The sequence below is a fragment of the Dama dama genome, chromosome 22, assembly GCF_033118175.1.
Source record: "Dama dama isolate Ldn47 chromosome 22, ASM3311817v1, whole genome shotgun sequence".
NCBI classification, from domain to species: Eukaryota; Metazoa; Chordata; class Mammalia; order Artiodactyla; family Cervidae; genus Dama; species Dama dama.
In genome coordinates, this window is record NC_083702.1 from 52,296,823 (window position 1) to 52,317,533 (window position 20,711).

Consider the following 20,711-nt stretch of genomic DNA (forward strand, 5'->3'; position numbering starts at 1 on the left):
TCATGATCTCTCCCCATGTGCTTCTCATGAGCTGGAGCTTTTTGATTCCTTTTCTTAGGACTTCCATTGTCTCTTCCACTAGATTACAAGTTCCCTGTAGGCAGGGAGAGTCTCTTACCTACATTAATATCCTTAGAGTTACATAGCTTTCAGCAAATATTTGTGCATGAATGACTAAACAGAGCAATTGTTGAGACTTGCTCTGCCCACTGGTTTACTTACTGAAATTGCTACTGAATCCAAACTGGTTCTGCTGTCACACGATGGGCCAGTAAGTCAGGAGACAAGTTGTTGCAGACAAGGAATAGTGACTTTATTCAGAAAGCCAGCAGACTGAGAAGATGGCAGACTGATGTCTCAAAGAACCTTCTTACCCCAGTCAGGATTTGGGCTATTTTTACTAAAATTATATTTTTATGTTAAGAAGAGAAGTTAGTTGTCTATGGCAAACTTCTTGGTGCAGGAATCCTGTGTTCCTGCCAGTGTCCCTGTAGGTCAGGTCACGATGTTCCTGTGAATCTCCAACAAAACAAATGTCATTCTCTGTTCTGCAACTTTTTACCCATATATGTATAAAGGCCAGAGCCCTGAGAATGGGCTATCCTGTATATTTTAGGTTCTAGGCAACATTCTTTTACAAAAGGTGGAGAGCCAGTGTGAGTAACCACTGGCAGCAGAGCTCAAAGGTTAAAATAAAAGATACATCTAATATGGAGTCATATTTGTTCTTCCCTATTACAAAATATTGCCCTGGAGAGGAGTTAGGGCAATAGCGTGTAGGAATTTCATGGGCTTGGCCTTGGAGAGGCTTCAGTTCAAGCCCTACTTTTTCCACTTACTGGCTTTGAGACCCTTAACAAGTCTCTTTAACAGCCCTGACCTCTATTTTTCATAGGACTTCTGTGAGTATTAAATGAGACCTTGCATAGTCAGCGCTTAAAACAGTGCCCAGCTGGATAGATGGTAGTATGTGGTGGTGGTTGAACTGATGAGCCATGCTAATAGGTGACTGCTAAGTAAAGGCCAGCGTTCCCATTGGGGGTGATGCTTTGCATTGGAGAGTTCTGTTGATTTTGACGGATGCATGATGTCACGTGTTTGCCATTACGTGTCACACAGAATGGTTTCAGAGCTCTCATAGTGCCCTGTGCCCCACGGGCTCATCCCCCCCACCTCCCCTTTCTCCCTGGCAACCACTCATCTTTTACTGTCTCCATGATTTTGAGTTTTCCAGAATGTTATGCTGTATGAATACGGAACCACAGACTATACATCCTTTTTTAAAATATTTATTTACTTGGCCGTGTTGGGTCTTTATTAGGTCTTATTTACGTTATGTGGGATCTTTTGTTGCAGACTCTCTATTTGTGGCATGAGGGTTTAGTTGCTCTGAAACATGTGGGATCTTAGTTCCCCAACCAGGAATCGAACCTGTGTCCTGGGCATTGCAAGGCAGAATCTTAACCACTGGACCACCAGGGATGTCCCTATATCCTTTTAGACTGTGGTTTTTTTTGTTTGTTGGTTGGTTTCATTTAGCAGGTTTCCTTCATGCCTTTTTGCAACTTGATAGCTCATTTTTTGGTAATCACTGAATAATGTTCCGTTGTATAGATGTACCACATCTCGTTTATCCATTTTGCTCAATCTATTGAAGGACATTTTGGCTGCTTCTAAATTTTGGCAATTATGGGTGAGGCTGTTAAATATTCATGTGCAGGTTTTTCTGTTTTCAAAGTTTTCAGCTCATTTGGGTCACTACTTAGAAGTGATTGCTGAGATGAACTATTTTTTCCTATATAATCAAAATTTTTTCCTGTTGTAAAATCTAAAATCAAAAGCTTTTTTTGGCCACAACATTAACAACTAGCTCAAGAGGATCTCAGGCTCCGTAGTTGAAGATAACATGTTAATAATTACTGCAGAGATGCTATAAAATGAGACACAAGACTACACCACTCCACCCCCCCCCCCCCACCCCATAGGCCATTGAAGCATTTTCTAAAAGACTCCTCTGAAGCCATCCTAGGGGATCTCTTCCCTTGCTGCCCTTGCTCTCTTGTGGCTGTAACCAAGACCAGGAAGTCCACCCTGGGTGTCTGCCCTTGCTGGTAGTGGCAGCCATGTATGCGGGCTCTGGTCACTGGTGTCTGGGGTTGGGGGGGCACTTGGAATTCCTCCTCAAATTAACCCTGTCTGCTTCCCTTCTTCTTCTACCTTCTGAGTGAGCTGCTTCCCTGATGACCTCCTTCTCTTGCTTTTCCGGCCACCTGCTCCCAACAGGAGCCTCAGGCCCTCAGGGCAAAGGGCCTGCCGGATCCTGGGGCGAGCTCTGCCTCTGCTGGGAGCAGGTGGAGGCTGGGCCAGCTGGGGCCCTGGGGTAGAAATTCAAAGCAACTGACAGACAGGCAGGCAGCCCCTCGGGGAGGCAGGGAAGATGTACATAGATCAGCTGAAGGGCTGGCAGCCTGAACTGGAGGCTCAGAAAGCAGATGTGGAAGAGCAGTTAGGAGCCCAGACTCCGGAACCAGGACACCCACTTGGTGTGATTTGGGGCAGATTATTGATCATCATAGTTTATCACTGTATTGAATTCAAGTAAGAAGTCTCTGTCTTACAAGATTAATGAAATAACACCAGTGGTATATGGAGAACAGCCCAGAGCACAGTTAAGGGCTTAATAGAGGTTCTCTGTTCTTAGTGTTATCATCATTGTTATTATAAATAATGACTTGAGCACAGGAGCCATGAAAAGCTAGCCGGTACACAACTGCATTTTCAGGGGTTCTGGGAACTGGAAAATGACCTCGGAGGTCATGCAGCCCAACAGCCTCCTTAGTTTTTTATCCGTTATAATCAGAGGCCACGACTTGCCTTCAGGCACAGAGCGAATCCTCTGCAGTTGTGGGCAAGAGAGTGCCGGGCACCACTCTCTGCCGAGCACCGTGCTTGAAGCTGGAGGGAGAGAGAGTTGGCAGGGCCTGTCCTTAGGGAGCTCACAGGCTGATGAGGGCAACTGGGCAGCCGGGTGAATGCAGAAGAGGGGTGGGTGCTGTGATGGAGACACGGCTGGTAGAATTTGGCCTTGATTTCACCTTAACTCCGAGGACCCAGCAAGTGTGAAAGTGAGGAAGCCCACGCTCTGACCTCGAGGCACCACATCATCAATGTTGGGCTCATCAGAGGTGGAACGTGATGCAGGTCTGATTCCCTGGTGGGGCCCAAAGTGGCAGGGTATTGATGTTTAACACTGGGGCGATATTTTACCTAATGAGGAAAACACTGCTCAGACTAACCCTCCAAAACAGTGTGTATCCCCGGACCCTTGTTTCTTTGGCTGGTTCTTCACCCCGGCCCATATTGGTTGCCCTTCCCTGGCACAGTTTCCTGACCCTGCACCTGCTGAAAGACATGGCCCTTTGGGTTTCTGGGTTAGTTTTTGTGAACTGGAGTCTGGGCCCAGAAACAGATTTTTTTTTTTAGGGGAAACAGCCATCCCTTTGCAGAATTGTTCTTTCCATCGAACTCCACGGGAGGATGATTAGGAGAAGAAAGCATCTTCGTAGATCTGAACCTTTGATTCTTTCATTCAGCAAAGTGCCCTTTCTATTGAGGGGCTCAGATCTCAGGGGTGAGTCTGACAACAGGCTGAAGGAGGGGGAGATCTGAACCCCTCAAATCAATTGGGCTAAATCACTTTCCATTCTAGTTGTTAAACCATTCAAAAGGCCGTATGGGTGCTAGAAAATGAAAGTTTTCAGTTTCTTAATTGCTGAAGTTCCCCACCCAAAACAGCTTAAGGGAAGGCTAATTATGGTGACAAGTTAAAGAAACCCCAACCTTCTCAAATGGCTCCTGGCTGATAGGAATTTAATAGGATTTTAATCCATAGAGTCTTTTGAATACTTGAGGTCTATTCTCCTGTTCCCCTGTCTCCTGATGACCTCAAATCCTTCTTCAACCCAACATGAAAGAGTGTTAATATCTTCCATCGATTAGTCTACTAATCCTTTTACCTTTCTCTTTAAATCTTTTGCATGACATTACATTTAGCTGGTGGGGGGGATGTAAAATTCCTACATGGAGCCAGATTGCAGCCAGGAGAAGCAGATGGACAAAATGTCTTGGCTAGACAGAGGTGTAGGATTGTCACCTTTTGAGAAATTTATCTGTTTGGAGTTATTTTCCAAGAGCAATTGGACTTGAGAGTTTTTTTCCAAGAGCAATTGGGTAGATTTTGTTCAAATTGGGGTGATTATAAGGGTCTTGGTGTGTAAACAAAGCGTGTCCAGATTGCCAGGACAACTGTATTTTCTGTGGGGAGTAGAAAGGCTATTTATTTACTTATTCATCTATCTACTACCTGTCTAGCCTGGAGGTGCTTGTGATTTTGTCTTTTTTTTTTGGATTAATTCCTGAAGCCATGATTTAAGTGGAAAAATTATTGCAGAAGACAAAATAACATTATATTTATTCTCTCCTTCTTATACATTATATTTATTTCCTCCCTCTTATATGCCTCTCTCTCCTCCCAGCCCGCTTGAGTTTTTCTCTTTTCTGCTTCAACATCACTGCTCTGAAAGGCAGTGTCATGATAAGGCTGAAGTTTCAGATCCATCATGGGAGGAAGAAGGGTAGGGTTCCTTGGAGGAGTCTGAATAGCCCCTGGGATTGTGGGCAAAATTGTACACGTGCACCTGCTTGCATATATTTTAGGAGAGAGGATTTTCAATGGGGTCATAGTTCTCAAAGAGTTGAGATCCTGTAGAGAGAAGCTGCTTAGGGCAGGAGGGGAGTCCAGATGGTCAGGATATTTCCCCATTTCTACCACCTGCTCCTGCCTTTCCCCTGGCTCTTCCTCTGCTCTACGCATCCATTTCCATCATCTTCGCTTTATCCCCCTTTCACTGCTAATCCTCCTCCCTGGCATTTCACTTGGCCCCACGTGTGTCTCAGGGCTGGAGATGCTCGTGGACCTGGGTCTGTAGGAGACCTGGGATCTGCATGTTCATAAAGACATACAGGATTGATTGACAGCCATTTCCAGTCTACCTGGATGCTTGCTACTGTGGCAACATTGCTCTGAGTCCTCTGGCAGCTGGGGATGGGACTTTTGTTTCAGTAGCCTGCCTCATCGCGACAAAGCACACCCACAGCTAAGAGGACAAACCTGTTTGAAGAGGTGGCAGCAACCCTGAAGCTGGAGGCTGGCCCAGGGCTTGCCCTCTTGCAAGCTGTCAGAAGCATGTCTATTCACTGGTGAGGGAAGATCCTCAGTAAATGCGGTTTCTGAGGCCAGTCTGCTTCCCAGGTTCCAGGGCTTCAAGCTGAGGAATATCATAAGATTATAAGCAGGCTTTCATTCTAATAGGAATTCCTTATTTGCGGGCCAAATCCAAAATATTTTCCCCTTAGGTTGTCTCACTGAAGCTTTGCAACTCAACTGGCCAGAGTAAGCAGATAACGTGATTTTTATTCTCCATATTAGGAAATGAGGCAGAGGGACACTTGAATGGCAGTGTGGATTTTGGTGTCTTCATTTTTCCGGTTCAGTTCCTGGGCTGTAGTTTTTTTGGCCAAGTTGCTTACCCTCTGTAGGCCTAGCTTTTCTTGTCTGTAAAACAAAGATATCTTTGTGCCAGTGCAGTTGTGTAAATTCTGTGATATGATTGTACAACGTGCCTGGCATAAAGGATCCACGCAAAAAGGTCAGGAAACTCATGCCTAGTCTTTTTGAAGGGTACGCAATAATCTCACGGTGGAGACAGAGTCAGAATCTCCAAAGTCCTGATCTTTGATAAAGAAAGGCTACCATGATGTGCTATTTGGATCAATCCAAAAGACGGTGAAGATTACAAAGAATTAGACTGAGAACACCCTTTCTCTCTGTACAGATGTGTTCCCTCAATTAAAGGAGGTAATAAGAGAATATGAAATGCTTATAATGAAATGTCAATTTGCCATTGATGCTGAGTTGAGGGGGCAGCATAGCAAGTAAAAAAAAGCAACTACTTGAAAAGAGTCAAGAGCTAGGATGTGAATTCCTATTCTGTACAATGGCAGCTAGGCTTGAATCCCATCTGACTTCCTGCCAGCTGGGAGACCTCATTACCTCTCCTTCCTCATCTGTAGAATAGAGCTGAGATCCACTCTGTCACTTTCTGGGTCTTACAGGGGCATCATGCAAGATACTCAGTATATTAGGATGTTTGATGGATTGAGTTGAACTTGCTTGAGTTGAAGAGGCCCCTTGGTCTTAGATATCCTTAAGCCTCAGTGAGGGGGGAGCTTTGTGGTCCGTTGCTGTTCAGACACTAAGTCGTGTATGACCCTTTGCAACCCCATGGACTGTAGCCTGCCAGTCTCCTCTGTCCTTGGGATTCCACAGCAGTACTGGATTTCTTTCTCCAGGGGATCTTCCTGTCCCAGAGATGGAACCCATGTCTCCTGCATTGGCAGGCAGATTCTTTACCATTGGTCCACCAGGGACGCAACCACAGCTTTGTATCAGGCTATTTGCTACCACCAGCTCCTTGGGGAGCTACCACCAGGCTAATAACAAATAGGGAGTTGGTGGCAGCCACTCCTTCACTGGGCTGGCCCCACCCAGAAGCCAGGGAGTCAACTTGCCTCGTGGGATGATGTGAGGGCCCCTGGGAATGATCTCTTATCCACAAAGATGACTTCCTGTGGACACAGCTTGGATGTTTGATACTATCCATGTGACTCTGTGTTATAACTGGAAATAGCACTGGTCTAGGAGATGGAAGGCCAGCTTCACATTCAGACTTCCTGCTTCTTCCTCTTTGTTCTTCCTTTCTTCCCTCCTTTCCTTTTTTTCCTCCTTCTTCCTCATCATTCTGACAACATTCATTACCAAAAGCAGTAGCCTCTTTTTTGTCATCTTCCTCTTTGAAATATTTGTAATGTTTGACAACATTTTTCTCCCTGGAATTCTCTTTCTCCTTCATATTTGCTAAATCACATGGCTCTTTCTTATTAAAATCCTGACAATTGGGGTTTTCTTCCTTTTCCTTTTACATCTTCTCCAAAACCAGAGTCTGCTTTACCGTCCTCTTGTCGTTCATTCACATTTATGCCCTAATTCGGTGGATCGTCCATCCATACAACTCATGTATATTGAATACCCATTCAGCGGCAGCCACATAGAGGGATGCATTAGGGAAAATCAGTCACATGGTGTCTTGACTCATGTGTCTTATGGTCTAGGAGGTTGCTGTTCGGCCATGTCTGTGTAGGGATAGGGGAGTGGGTGTGTGCTGGGCACACCAAGGATCTACACTGAGGTGTGTCTTGGGTATGGTGGGGAGAGGGGAGCAGGGGTTGGGCAGGGGCTCCTGTGGGGCTTTCAATGCATTCTGTTTGAGCCAATGTAGGTTGACCATAACTCCAGGGTCAGTTCAGTTCAGTTCAGTCACTCAGTTGTGTCCGACTCTTTGCAACTCCATGAATCACAGCACGCCAGGCCTCCCTGTCCATCACCAACTCCCAGAGATTACTCAAACTCATGTCCATTGAGTCAGCGATGCCATCCAGCCATCTCATCCTCTGTCATCCCCTTCTCCTCCTGCCCCCAGTCCCTCCCAGCATCAGGGTCTTTTCTAATGAGTCAACTCTTCACATCAGGTGGCCAAAGTACTGGAGTTTCATCTTCAACATCAGTCCTTCCAGTGAACACCCAGGACTGATCTCCTTTAGGATGGGCTGGTTGGATCTCCCTGCAGTCCAAGGGACTCTCAACAGTCTTCTCCAACACCACAGTTCAAAAACATCAATTCTTTGGTGCTCAGCTTTCTTCACAGTCCAACTCTCACATCCATACATGACTACTGGAAAAACCATAGCCTTGACTAGACGGACCTTTGTTGGCAAACTAATGTGTCTGCTTTTTAATATGCTATCTAGGTTGGTCATAACTTTCCTTCTAAGGAGTAAGCGACTTTTAATTTCATGGCTGCAGTCACCATCCGCAGTGATTCTGGAGCCCTCAAAAATAAAGTCTGACACTGCTTCCACTGTTTCCCCATCTATTTCCCATGAGGTGATGGGACCAGATGCCATGATCTTAGTTTTCTGAGTGTTGAGCTTTAAGCCAACTTTTTCACCAGGGTCAAGTGAGTGGTATCAGATCTCACTACAATGTGGAATTCAGTGTTTGGGAACATAGTGAACATCCCCATCAATAAGTAAGTTAATAAGATAAGTGACATCTTAAAATGGCTGTTGGGAGGATAGCTCCAGTTTAGCTTGGTGATTCGAATACATGCCCTTTTCTTTGTTCATCATTTCACTGGCATCTCTCACTCATTCCATCCATTTATTCATTTTGACACCCACCCTTTCAGTCTTTACTTCCGGGTAGATGCCTTTTATTCCCCTGGTTTCATTCTCATTTTGATACGTGGATGGAGGGATCGCACGCTTTGTCCGGCCTGTCAGTGATAAGTGAGCCCTGCCTCCACCATGCTTCTGTTTGGTCCAGGAGGAGGGAACTGGCTTGGCACCGTCTTCCACGTTTGGCTCACCCATTCTTTCCAAGACCTTCACAGAGAGCGTTCCTTCTTCAGAAAGAGAATGGGAGCTCCTTAAAGGAGAAACCTAATGCCCTCAAAGGCATTCATCCTTCAGGAGGTGGACACACCAGCCCTGTTGGGGTCAGTTCGGCGAAGGCTTCTCTGCTGGGCTGGAGGCCATGGCCTCAGAAAAGACACCCAGGAGTCTCAGTAGTGGGGGAAGTGAACACCCTTCTATTTTGGGCCTTGGAAGCCGAGGATTTATTGCTCTCCCTGAGACAGGCTGGAGGCAGAAGTCTGGGGCAAGCCTGGGTGCCTTGCTGGCTACACCCTGGGGCTAGTGAGCATCTGGTGGAGGGAGGGGGTCAGCTGGGATTCAACCTGCACCTTGAACTGCTATAAATCTTCCTGGCCAGGAAGCAGGCTCCAGCCAGGCTTGTGGGGGGTGGTGGTGTTGGTGGCGGTGATGCTTTTTGCTCAGGAGCACCCCTGAGCCAGCCGCCCCTCGGCGTCCAGGCTGAGCAGTTGACCCCAACTTAATGAGACTACAACGTGGGTGTCCAGGGCCAGCTATCCCGTGGGCTGCTTCCTTTGGAGCCAAATCAATATTTATTAATGATTTGCCCCCCTCACCCCACCCCCAGATGCCTCTGGCTTCACAGAGGCCCCTCTGTTGCACCAGCCTGCCGGAGCCATTCATTAACCGCTGAGCCCCGCCGCCCGTGCGGCTGTGGAAGGGCTCACAGAGGCCAGCCCACCGCGGAGGTATTTGCAAAGGTCATTAATGAGCTAATCTGATTTCACTTTTCCAAACAGAAGCCTGGGTCGCTGGGGTCAGTCTCTATTCCCAGCTTTGTAAGTCTGGTTGGGAGGGGAGAGGCCTGTAGCCATCACTGAAGAAGAGAAAGGGAATAGGAACGGGTCTTGGAGGAACCTAGACCTTGCATGTTATAAAGCTACCACATCTAAAGCCAGGGTGCCTGATGGAAGGTGGAGAGGACCCGGGGCTGTCCTAAAGATTTTCTATCAGCCGCTCTAAATTCCTGCCTTAGTTTGTCATTTCCTCCCGCTCTCTAGATGGGAGAACAGAAATCTAAAATCAAGGGTCCCCCACCCCCACTTTATTCTAAGCCAGCCCGGTGGTTCAGTTGATTCCAGCCCCGCCGGCTCTGCAATCCTGAGCAAGAGTCATCTCATCTCTCTGACCTTCTGTGTGCTCCATTAATAATGCAAAAATAATCCTGTCTACCCCCCAGGGCTTCCCTGGTGGCTCAGATGGTCAAGAATCTGCCTGCAGTGCAGGAAACCTGGGTTCTATCCCCGAGTTGGGAAGAGCCCCTGGAGTAGGAAATAGCAACCCAGTCCAGTATTCTTGCCTGGAGAATTTCATGGACAGAAGGGCCTGGCAGTTATAGTCCATGGGGTTGCAAAGAGCTGGACATGACTGAGTGACTAACACACACGCCTGCCAGGGTGACTCTGAGAATTAAAACAGACAGCGGAAGTCAAATGCTTAGCGCAGCATTTGGTGGCTGGGAAGCTCTCAAAAAGTGTAACTTTAAAGGAAAAAAGCAGTTACTGTAACCTTGGGACTGGAAAAATTGGAAGAACCCAGAAGTTGACAATGGGGACATGGGTAAGTGTCCTATCCTGGCCAGCAGTGACCTGCAGGACCTTACTTAACCAGATAAGTGTGTTCTGAGCCTTTTCTGAATGATGCTGGGGCTCAGAAGCTACCAGAAGCCCCTGGACTTGGGTGAGGGCCCCACAGCCTCACAGTACCGCCTGGGTCTCTCTGACAGTCTCTCCCCTGGGGCTTGTTAAGCTGCTTCAACCTTTGTCTTCTCTTTGCCAAGACTTAACACCTGGGGGATTCCTGGTGGCTCAGATGGTAAAGAGTCTGCCTGCAGTGTGGGAGACCTGGGTTTGATCCCTGAATCGGGAAGATCACCAGGAGAAGGACATGGCAATTCACTCCAGTTTTCTTGCCTGGAACATCCTATGGATGGAAGGCTATAGTCCATCAGGTCGCAGAATCGGACACAACTAAGCAACTTCACTTTGCTCAGACTTGAATCCTTTGAGTCTTTGCAGCCCTCTCAAGTTCTCTGATTTTTTTTTCCCCACCAAGAGGCCTGAACCAAGCCATGTGGCCCAAGTACAGAGGGTTTTGCTTTTGGAGGAGAGGAAAAGAGAAAAGGAGAGAAGAGAAAAGAAAGAGAGGAGAGGAAGAGAAATCAGCCAAAGTGAAAGTAAGCTGGTTCTGCTGCCCTCTGGCGTTCAGCTGGAAGCTGACCAGCACGCCCAGCCCTGAACCCGGTGGGGACAAAGAACCTTGTCTCTGGAGCAGAGAGCCTTGTTTCTTTGGGAAACGGTAGGGTCAGGCATTTGGGGAGCTGAAGAAACACAGTAACTGTGCTTCCGAGAACAAATGAGGCTGACACATCGATTGACTTGAAGTGTATTTTCATGTGTCCCCTAGCCAGCATTAGCCCTCCACATAGGCATATGAAGCCCCAAAAGGATCGCAGCAGCTGTGAATCCAACACCCCACGTTTTATGCAGGGGGAAGCTGAGCCCAAGGTCAGAAAACCTGTTAACATCAGGGCAGAGCCTGTCGGAGAAGGTGCTTCTGACTCCAGCCTCCCTTCTCTCCTCCTGTTCCCTCCCCTCCTCCCCGCCCTTCTCCCCTCATTCCTTTTCCTTCTTCCTCATCACCGCTGAGCTTTTCCCATCCTAGTGGTTAATGCCAATGGAACACTTACTGTGGCCAGTCGCTCTGCTAAAACGTGTCCCATTTCCTATAGCATTTAACTCAAGTGTGTGCGTGCTCAGTTGTGGCCGACTCTGAGACCCCAAGGACTGTAGCCCGCCAGGCTGCTCTGTCCATGGGATTTCCCAGGCAGGAATACTGGAGAGGGTGGCCATTGCCTCCTCCAGGGGATCAGCTGACCCAGGGATTGAATCTAAGGCTCCTGCACTGGCAGGCGGATTCTTTACCACTGAGCCACCTTAACGTGCGTAATGATGCAATAACATGGAAAGACAGTTTTAATTCATTTTGTGGTTAAAGAACCTAAGGCTCTGAGAGATAAAATGCTTGCTCAGTTACACAGCAGAGTAAGTGGATGGATTCCTAGCCTCGCTGGAAGACTTTATGCTCTGCTCCCTGTATTATGTTAAGGGCAGAGTAAAAACAAAAGCAAAGTCCCCGGAGTTTGTAGCGGGACAGTCCTAGTACAGACATTCCTCGTCTATCGTGCTTTGCATTACCATGCTTCGCAGGTACTGTATTTTTCACAAATGGCAAGTTTGTGGAAGCCCTGTATGGAGCAAGTCTATAGGCTTCATTTTTCCAACAGCGTTTGCTCGCTTCCTGTCTCTGTATCCTACGCTGGTAGTTCTCACAGTATTTCAGCCTTTCTCATGATTGTATTTGTCATGGTGCTCTGAGATCAGCGATGTTACTACTATGACTTGCTGAAGGCTCAGATGATACTTAGCAGTTTTAGCAAATAAATATTTTTTAATTAAGGTATATACATTGCTTTTTCAGATGTAGCACTATTGCACACTTCCTAGATTACAGCATAGTGTAAAAACACAACCTATAAAGGTCCTGGGAAACCTCGGAGTTCCTGTGACTCGCTTTGCTGTGATACTCTCTTTCTCGTGGTGATCTGGAGCCAAAGCCCCAGTATTCCCAACACGCATGAGTGCTCAGTGACTGCAGTTGTGTCCAACTCTTCGCAAACCTATGGACTGTAGCCCGCCAGGCTCCTCTGCCCATGGGATTCTCCAGGCAAGAATACAGAAGTGGGTTGCCATGCCCTCCTCCAGGGGATCTTCCTGACCTAGGGATCGAACCTACATCTCCTGCATCTCCTGCATTGCAGATGAATTCTTTACTACTGAGCCATCAGAGAATCCCTATTTCCAACATGAATCTGTATTTATTATGTGCCAGACTCTATTCTCAACAGATCACACATATTAACTCTTTTAAACTTATGTGTTCCTATAAAGTGGTACTTTATTATCCCCACTTTACCGGTAGGAAGACTAAAGCAGTGTTAATTATTTGTCCTGGGTGCCCCAGAGACCACATTCAAGCCTAGGTTGTCTGCCTGTGTAATCAGGGCCTTAACCATGGCTAGATTGTCTCCTCCTGAGAAACGGGGGCGCTGCTCTGGGCTGGGGACAAACTCTGGCTATTCCAGTCCCCTTGAGCCATGGCAAAGTCATGTCATGTCTTTCTGACCTTCGCCCTGGGGTCTGGAGCCGTGAGATATTATATAAAATAGTATCCTGTTCCTTTTCTATTCCGTGGCACTGCTTTTTTCTTCTTCAGGGACTTCCTGGCATTGTTATATGTTTAAATTTATTTATAGCTTATTCCTTGTCTCTCTCTCAGATGTAAGCCCCACAGGAGTGAAGAATCCACTGTATTCACTCCTCAGCGTCCAGAGCCTGGTAGTGTAAGTGCTCAACACGTAGTCATGAAAACTCCTTTGGCAGGGCTAAGGGTCCCCCAAGTCAGAAGATGGTGCAGTGAGGAAAGGCTGGCTTGCTGTATCTCCAAGGGCAGCTCCTATTGCCAGAATTATGGATAAATTTCTGGCGAAACAGAGGCTGTGAATGAGCAGGGACAGGCAGCCTTGGGAGAGAAGTGACAGGGCAGCGACACACTGGAGAAGCAGCCAGGGTCTTAGAGGGTCTCAGAGGAGTCTCAGGGCTCCTGAGTCCTGACCGACTACAATAGGGCGTCCTTCCTCATGCCCTCCCAGACCCGTGGAGGGAACAGGCCCCATTTTCAGTGCTGACAACAGAGATCCTTCATGCAAGGCCCTGGATTCAAGGAGAAAGAAAAGCCTGGAGAGAATTCAAGTGACAAAGTGGGAAGTCAGGTCTCACCTTCAGGGAGCTGAATGCGGGGCTGAGTCACCCCAGACTCCAAAGTCTAGCATCTGGGACAGTGGGGGTCTGTGGAGGGGCTTATCCTCCCTGCCCGTTGGTTTCCTCTTCTGAAAATGGGGGTGATAATAACACCAGCCTCATGGGGCTGGTATGAGAATTGGGTGAGGAAGGGTATGTAGTGTTTAGGACAGCGCCCGGCACGGAACAAGAGCTCTCTGAGTCTTAGCTGGAATGACTACCGCAACGTCTGTTCCTATTAATACTGTTGTAGGGGTCCACCTTGAGAAGTCGGCTGGGCTTGGGGGCGTGTAGACCTCCAGGTGGGACCCTGAAAAGAAAACCAGGCAGTCAGGCTCCAGAGCCAGCCCCTCTCCCAACTGCTGTGCTCCCCACCCCCCCTACCTGGCAGGAGGGGTTTTGTGGTCCAGACCTGAGACCACAACATCATCCAGGCCCAGGTTTGAATCTTGAATCCACTGTTTCCTAGCAGTGTGTGTATTTGGGTTTATCACTTAACTTCTCTGTATCCTGGTTTTCTCATTTTCAATATGGGGAGACCAATAGTATCCCAGGCTTCCCTTGTGGCTCAGACAATAAAGAATCCACCTGCAATGCAAGGTTCGATCCCTGGGTCAGGAAGATCCCCTGGAGAAGGGAATGACAACCCTCTCCAGTATTCTTGCCTGGAGAATTCCATGGACAGGGGAGCCTGGCGGCCTATAGTCCATGGGGTCTCAAAGAATTGGACACAACTGAACAATTAACATACACACAATCAGTTCAGTCAGTTTAGTTGCTCAGTCATGTCTGACTCTTTGCAACCCCATGGACTGCAGCATGCCAGGCCTCCTTGTCTATCACCAACTCCCGGAGCTTACTTAAACTCATGTCCATTGAGTCAGTGATGCCATCCAACCATCTCATCCTCTCTTGTTCCCTTCTCCTCCACCTTCAATCTTTCCCAGCATCAGGGTCTTTTCAAATGAGTCAGTTCTTTGCATCAGGTGGCCAAAGGATTGGAGTTTCAACTTAAGCATCAGTCTTTCCAATGAATATTCAGGACTGAATTCCTTTAGGATGGACTGGTTGGATCTCCTTGCAGTCCAAGGGACTCTCAGGAGGCCTCTCCAACACTACAGTTCAAAAGCATCAATTCTTCAGTGCTCAGCTTTCTTTATCATCCAACTCTCACATCCATACATGACTACTGGAAAAACCATAGCTTTGACTAGATGGACCTTTGTGGGCAAAGTAATATCTCTGCTTTTTAATATGCTGTCTAGGTTGGTCATAACTTTTCTTCCAAGGAGTTAGCATGTTTTAATTTCATGGCTGCAGTCACCATCTGCAGTGATTTTGGAGCCCCCAAAATTAAAGTCTGTCACTGTTTCTATTATTTCCCCATCTATTTGTCATGAAGTGATGGGACCGGATGCCATGATCTTAGTTTTCTGAATGTTGAGTTTTAAGCCAACTTTTTCACTTTCCTCTTTCACTTTCATCAAGAGACTCTTTAGTTCTTTGCTTTCTGCCATAAGGGTGGTGTCATCTGCATATCTGAGGTTAGTGATATTTCTCCTGGCAATTTTGATTCCAGCTTGTGCTTCATCCAGTCCAGTATTTCTCATGATGTACTGTGCATATAAGTTAAATAAGCAGGGTGACAATATACAGCCTTGATGTACTCCTTTCCCGATTTGGAACCAGTCCGTTGTCCCATGTCCAGTTCTAACTATTGCTTCCTGACCTGCATACAGGTTTCTCAAGAGGCAGGTCAGGTAGTCTGGTATTTCCATCTCTTGAAGAGTTTTCCACAGTTTGTTGTGATCCATACAGGGCTTTGGGATAGTCAATAAAGCAGAAGGAGATGTTTTTTCTGGAACTTTCTTGCTTTTTCGATGATCCAACTCATCAAATAGTACCCACACATAAATAGTACCCACACCAATAATACACACACACAATAGTACCCACCAATAGTACAAATACTAAGTAAATTATTTGGAATGATACTCAGTGTTATTTAGCTTTTATTATTAACACAGGAGGAAGAAAGATTAGCATCTTAGATCTATGGAAAGAAGGCTGTTAAGTGGACCTTTATTACTTGTGTTCACATAATCATCTTGTAGAATCATCAGATAGAATGCAGCTGTTTGCTGTCTGATGCTCTAATGTGTAGACCATGGGTGACAGTTCTCCAGTATGACCACTAGATGGCAAGCATGTTCTTTCCTGCCTGACGAGCAAAGCCAGACAGAAACATGTAAGCAGTGGAAAGCTACCTTTTATCATCCTGCCGCTGGGCTGCATCCTATGCCTACGTTCTCATTTACTCCTCACAGCCTCACAGCAGTCCCCAGATTAAAGGACATAGTTCACCAAAAATGCTAAGGACAATTCCTGGCATATGATAAAACCTCAAAATATGTTTACGATGCTTCCTATTGTTGCTGCTATTTTTACGGAGTTGGGACTAAGACACAGACAAGGTGAGTAGGCGGCTGGAGCCTGGGTTCTAAAAGGCAGACCCAACTGGCTACAAGTTTAGCATCTTTTCCCCTAAAATTTCCTCCCTCCTTTCCCTCTCTGCACATAGAACTACAGTGCAGTCTGGTTGCTAAGTTAATGGAACTTACAGTGCAAAATGTCCTCATCTCTGTTCATTCATTCCTGGGACAGTTCCACTCTCGGTGTGCCTTCTTTCTTGAAGGCCACAGAGATCTGGGTGCTCCCACCTGCTCTGCAGGACCCAGTCACGTGGGTCACACCATTCAGACCCACCTTCTCTCCCACTGTACTGCTACTGCTTCAGAGCAAGCCTGTGGGTTTTTAGGTACTGCAGAGCATCATCATATCCCAAACTGCTGGATGGTGGTTATTCCATGTCACTGTGGCTGTGACATCAAAACATTTTGCAAGGTTTCCTGGAGGCCCTTGGGAGGGAGATACATGAAAGGAAGATGGGTCGCAAGAGGAGGGTTCTTGGGCTTACTGGTGCTTACAATTTCCCAGGTGGTGCTGAAAGAAAGTGAAAGTGAAAGCTGCTCAGTCGTGCCTGACTCTTTCTGACCCCATGGACTGTACAGTCCATGGAATTCTCCAGGCCAGAATACTGGAATGGGTAGCCTTTCCCTTCTCTAGGGGATCTTCCCAACCCAGGGATCAAACCCAGTTCTCCTAAAGTGCAGGCAGATTCCTTACCAGCTGAGCCACAAGGGAAGCCCAAGAATACTGCAGTGGGTAGCCTACCCCTTCTCCAGGGGATCTTTTCGACCCAGGAATTGAGCTGGGGTCTCCTGCATTGCAGGTGATTCTTTACCAACTGAGCTATCAGGGAAGCCTGGTGGTAAAGAACCCACTTGTCAGTGCAGGAGACATAAGAGATGTGGTTTCAATCCCTGGGTCGGGAAGATCCCCTGGAGGAGGGCATGGCAACCCACTCCAGTATTCTTGCCTGGAGAATCCCGTGGACAGAGGAGCCTGGTGGGCTTAAGTCCATAGGGTCGCAAAGAGTCAGACATGACTGAAGCAACTTGGCATGCATAGAATGCCTATTCCAGAATATATCTGGAGTATACATCACATGAAATATTCTGCTGCTAAAGTAAACCATCAAATACCACTCCACTGTGCCGTGACAAGAGATGAATTTTGAGATCATTCAGAGAAAATATCCAGGAAAGGAAATAGGTGAGGAAACATGTTTTAAGTGAAATAAGCGAGGCAGAAAAAAATACATACTGAATGGTATCACTTATGTGTAGAATCTTCAAAGAGAGAAAATAAAAGGTAAACTCATAGAAGCATAAAGTAGATAACTGGTTACCAGGGGCTTAATGGTGGGGAAATAGGGACAGGCTGGTAAAAGGGTACAAACTTTTCAGCTATAAGATGAATGAGGTTTGAGACTTCCCCCAACGGTTCAGTGGTTAAGACTCTGTGCTTCCCATGCAGGGGGCACGGGTTCAATCCCTGGTGACAGAACTAAGATCCCACATGCCTGTGGAATGGCCCCCAAAACAGATGGATCAGGTCTGAGGATCTAATGTAAAACATGGTGACTCTAATCAATAACTCTGTAGTGTATTGTTGAAATTTGTGAAGAGAATAGAACCCTCAGAAGATAAATATGTGTGGTGATGGATGTGCTAATTAACCAGATGGGGGGAATCCATAACAATGTGTATGTCTATCAAACCATCGTGATATACGCTTAAGCTATCATCAGGTTTTGTTACTGGCTTATTCAACTTCAGTGTTGAATAAGCCAATAAATATATAGATTTGGTTTCCAAGGAAAATGAGATTTGACTTTTGAATAGGTTTTGGGGGTTATCTGAGGCCCCACTTGCCAGCACCATGGGCTGGCCTCATTGGAGCTGACCCTGCTCCTGATCTTGGCAAGGCCTTTGGCCACGTCTCACCATCGGTGAATCAGGCCTTTACCCTTTCTCTGTTGCAGTGCCCTGGTTTCCAAGAACCATTCAGGAACTCGACAACTTTGCCAATCAGATTCTCAGCTATGGAGCCGAACTGGACGCAGATCACCCGGTGAGCCCGCGGCCCCGCCCACGAGGCGCCCTGAGTTCCTCCCTCCACCCGCTCCGCCCCGTTTGGAGCAGTGTGTCTTTGCCTGTAGCACAAACATGTACTGAGCGTCTACTTAGACATCATCATTATCATGGTTATCTTTGAAGCAAATACAGATCACCCTCCAGACACTATTATTTATTTATCATATATGTATGTAAGGGCATGCACATATATGTATGTATCCACACATGCACAGAAACACACATGCACATAGGTAAATCACCTTTATTTCTGATTTGGTCCTACCACAGAGGTTTACATCAAGTGCTTGGGCAACACTCAACTACTAACAACTCCACCAGGTACAGTGGGGCAGTGGGGAGTGGTGACCTGGAACTGGATTTCAAAGCCTGAGAACAAGATGCTCGTCATATAAGGAGCCAAGAGACTCTATGAGCCAAGGGGATAGCGTATGCAAAGGCCTAGAGTCCTGAAAGTGTCTGGAATATTTGGACATGAATCTGAGTAAACTCCAGGAAATGGTAAAAGACAGGGGAGCCTGGCATGCTGACGTCCATGGGGCGCCAAGAGTCGGAAACAACTCAGTTATTGAACAACAACAGCAGTATTTGGCAAATGGCTGGGTTGAGGTGTTAGGCGTGAGGGTGTGAGAGTGTCAGGAGGTGAAGCTGGGCAGTGGGTTATGGTCAGATTTTAAAAGATCTGATGTATCAGACAGAGCATTTGACTGTATCCTGTGTCCACTAGTATTTTTAAGTAGAGGACCAGGGTTGGAGCCTTATTCTCCTTTTTAGGGCAGAGGACTCTAGAAGGAGCAGCCTGGAGGTGAGAAATGCCATCTTCATGTTGACTGTCATTTGTTTTCCTACCAGGCAAATGGTTTCTCAATCCTTAAATGACTTGGAGGCTGTTTTCATTGGCAATGGTTACTATAACTCGCTTAGAGCCTCAGCATTGTATCAGGACTCTGTTTTCTTCTCCGTCTCAGCTATGTGGTCTTTACAGCTGAGCAGGTTGTGAACTTTCTCTTCACAAAGGCTCTTTTCAGTAAGCAAAGCTGATGTTCCCATTATACAGACAGAGTCACCGAGTCACAACAAGAGTAAATGACTTTCCTAAGTCATCCTAAACTTTGGATTCTTCCACTGTTCCATCTGTGCCCATAGTACCTGAGGACGGAAGTCTAACCAGTGTCAGAAATTCAGGCCCTTTCACAGAGACAGAGCAAGCTATGTGGGCAGGCTAGCCTTTTAAAATATGAACAGTTGTTGCTTGTTCCAGTGCAGATAGTAAACCCCTTAGAGTGGTCTCGAAAGTGCAGAAAAGCATGAGGAAGAATACAAAGATCATCCCTAATCTCGTTATTTCTCTTGGTTCTATTCTGCATTTTTTTTCAACACGGAGAAAGTGTTTTATAAACTGAAGCAAAAGTGAATTTCCCCCAGCTCCTATACTTCAAAACAAAAATATCACCTATTATACTGTCCAAAATCATCAATATTTTATTAATTTATTTATTTAGACACACATGAGTCCACGTTACACTTCCCAGGTGGTGCAGTGGCAAAGAATCTGCCTGCCAAATGCAGGAGATGCAGGAGACTTGGGTTCGATTCCTGGGTCGGGACAATCCCCGACAGTAGGAAATGACAACCCACTCCAGTATTCTTATCTGGGAAATCCCTTGGACAGAGGAGCCTGGTGGGCTACTGTCTGTGGGTCACAAAGAGTCAGACACGACTGAGCATGCACACACACAGCATGAATATACATATTTTAAGTCAGTGTACTAACCCGCCCCCAACAGGAAGCTTATAGGAGGTTTCATTATTTTAGGATAATTCGGCAGTGAATCCTCCTGCCTGTGCATCTTTATGTGAACTTCCCAGAGCTTCTTTGATTCTTGTGAAATTATTTAAGAACAGAAACTGGATTTCGGGCTCCTCATATCTATGACTTAAACACTTGCTCCCTGCAAAAGCTAGAGGTAAAGTTGCAGCATTTGGAATCTCGTCCCATCTTCCTGGGTAGAAAGGGCTGAGTGGAACCCGGGGAAGGGGGTGCACAGAAGGAGATGCTCTACACGCCCCGTGACACGTCTAGGGCAGACCCACTTTGCCTCCTGCCCAGGGAGATGAGCATCTCCAAAGACTCCGTTTCGCAGAAATGCTGTCCGGCCACCCTGAGCCGGTCCCCGGGATGCTTTCCCCTCTCCCCAAGCTCCCCACCTCCTGCCAGGCTCTGTGTCCCTTCCGTCGGCCACGTGCTGGCTCCCTCGGAGCAGCGGGGAAGAGGCCAATCCTCAGAAATGGCCCGTTCCCGCTCCTTACCCTCCTGTCTCCTCAGAGGCGGTCGGGGCGGGTCTTAACACTCCCTGGAATTCATTTTCTTTACAGACCCAGCCCGTGTCTTTGGCTCCCTGGCCTCTTCGTGTCATGCTTTTTACCATAAAAACACGATTTATCAGGTACACGGTCCCCCTGGCGAGGAGGCCAGGCTCTCTGTGTTCCTTTCTGTGACTTCTCATCAGATCCGGGGAACTCGCGGGCCAAGGACAGAGTAACCCCTCCAGGGTGCTTCCCCGCAGGGCCTGGCCTCACCGCCGGGAGTGGCTCGTGTGTTCTTCCCGAAAGGACCCTCTGTCCCTCCCGGTCCCCCTGGTGTTCACGCTGACCCTCTGCCCTTGGCAGGGCGCCCTGACGC

General features: G+C 47.1%; 1 protein-coding gene across 1 annotated transcript in view; it reads left to right on the forward strand.

Annotated features, from left to right (window-relative positions):
• Window positions 1–20,711, forward strand: part of PAH (phenylalanine hydroxylase) — a 107,251-nt gene that overhangs the window by 51,134 nt on the left and 35,406 nt on the right. Inside the window, exon 6 of the mRNA XM_061124166.1 lies at window positions 17,917–18,005. Within this exon, the coding sequence (XP_060980149.1) occupies window positions 17,917–18,005 (89 nt within the window). The remainder of the gene's footprint in view (window positions 1–17,916; window positions 18,006–20,711) is intronic.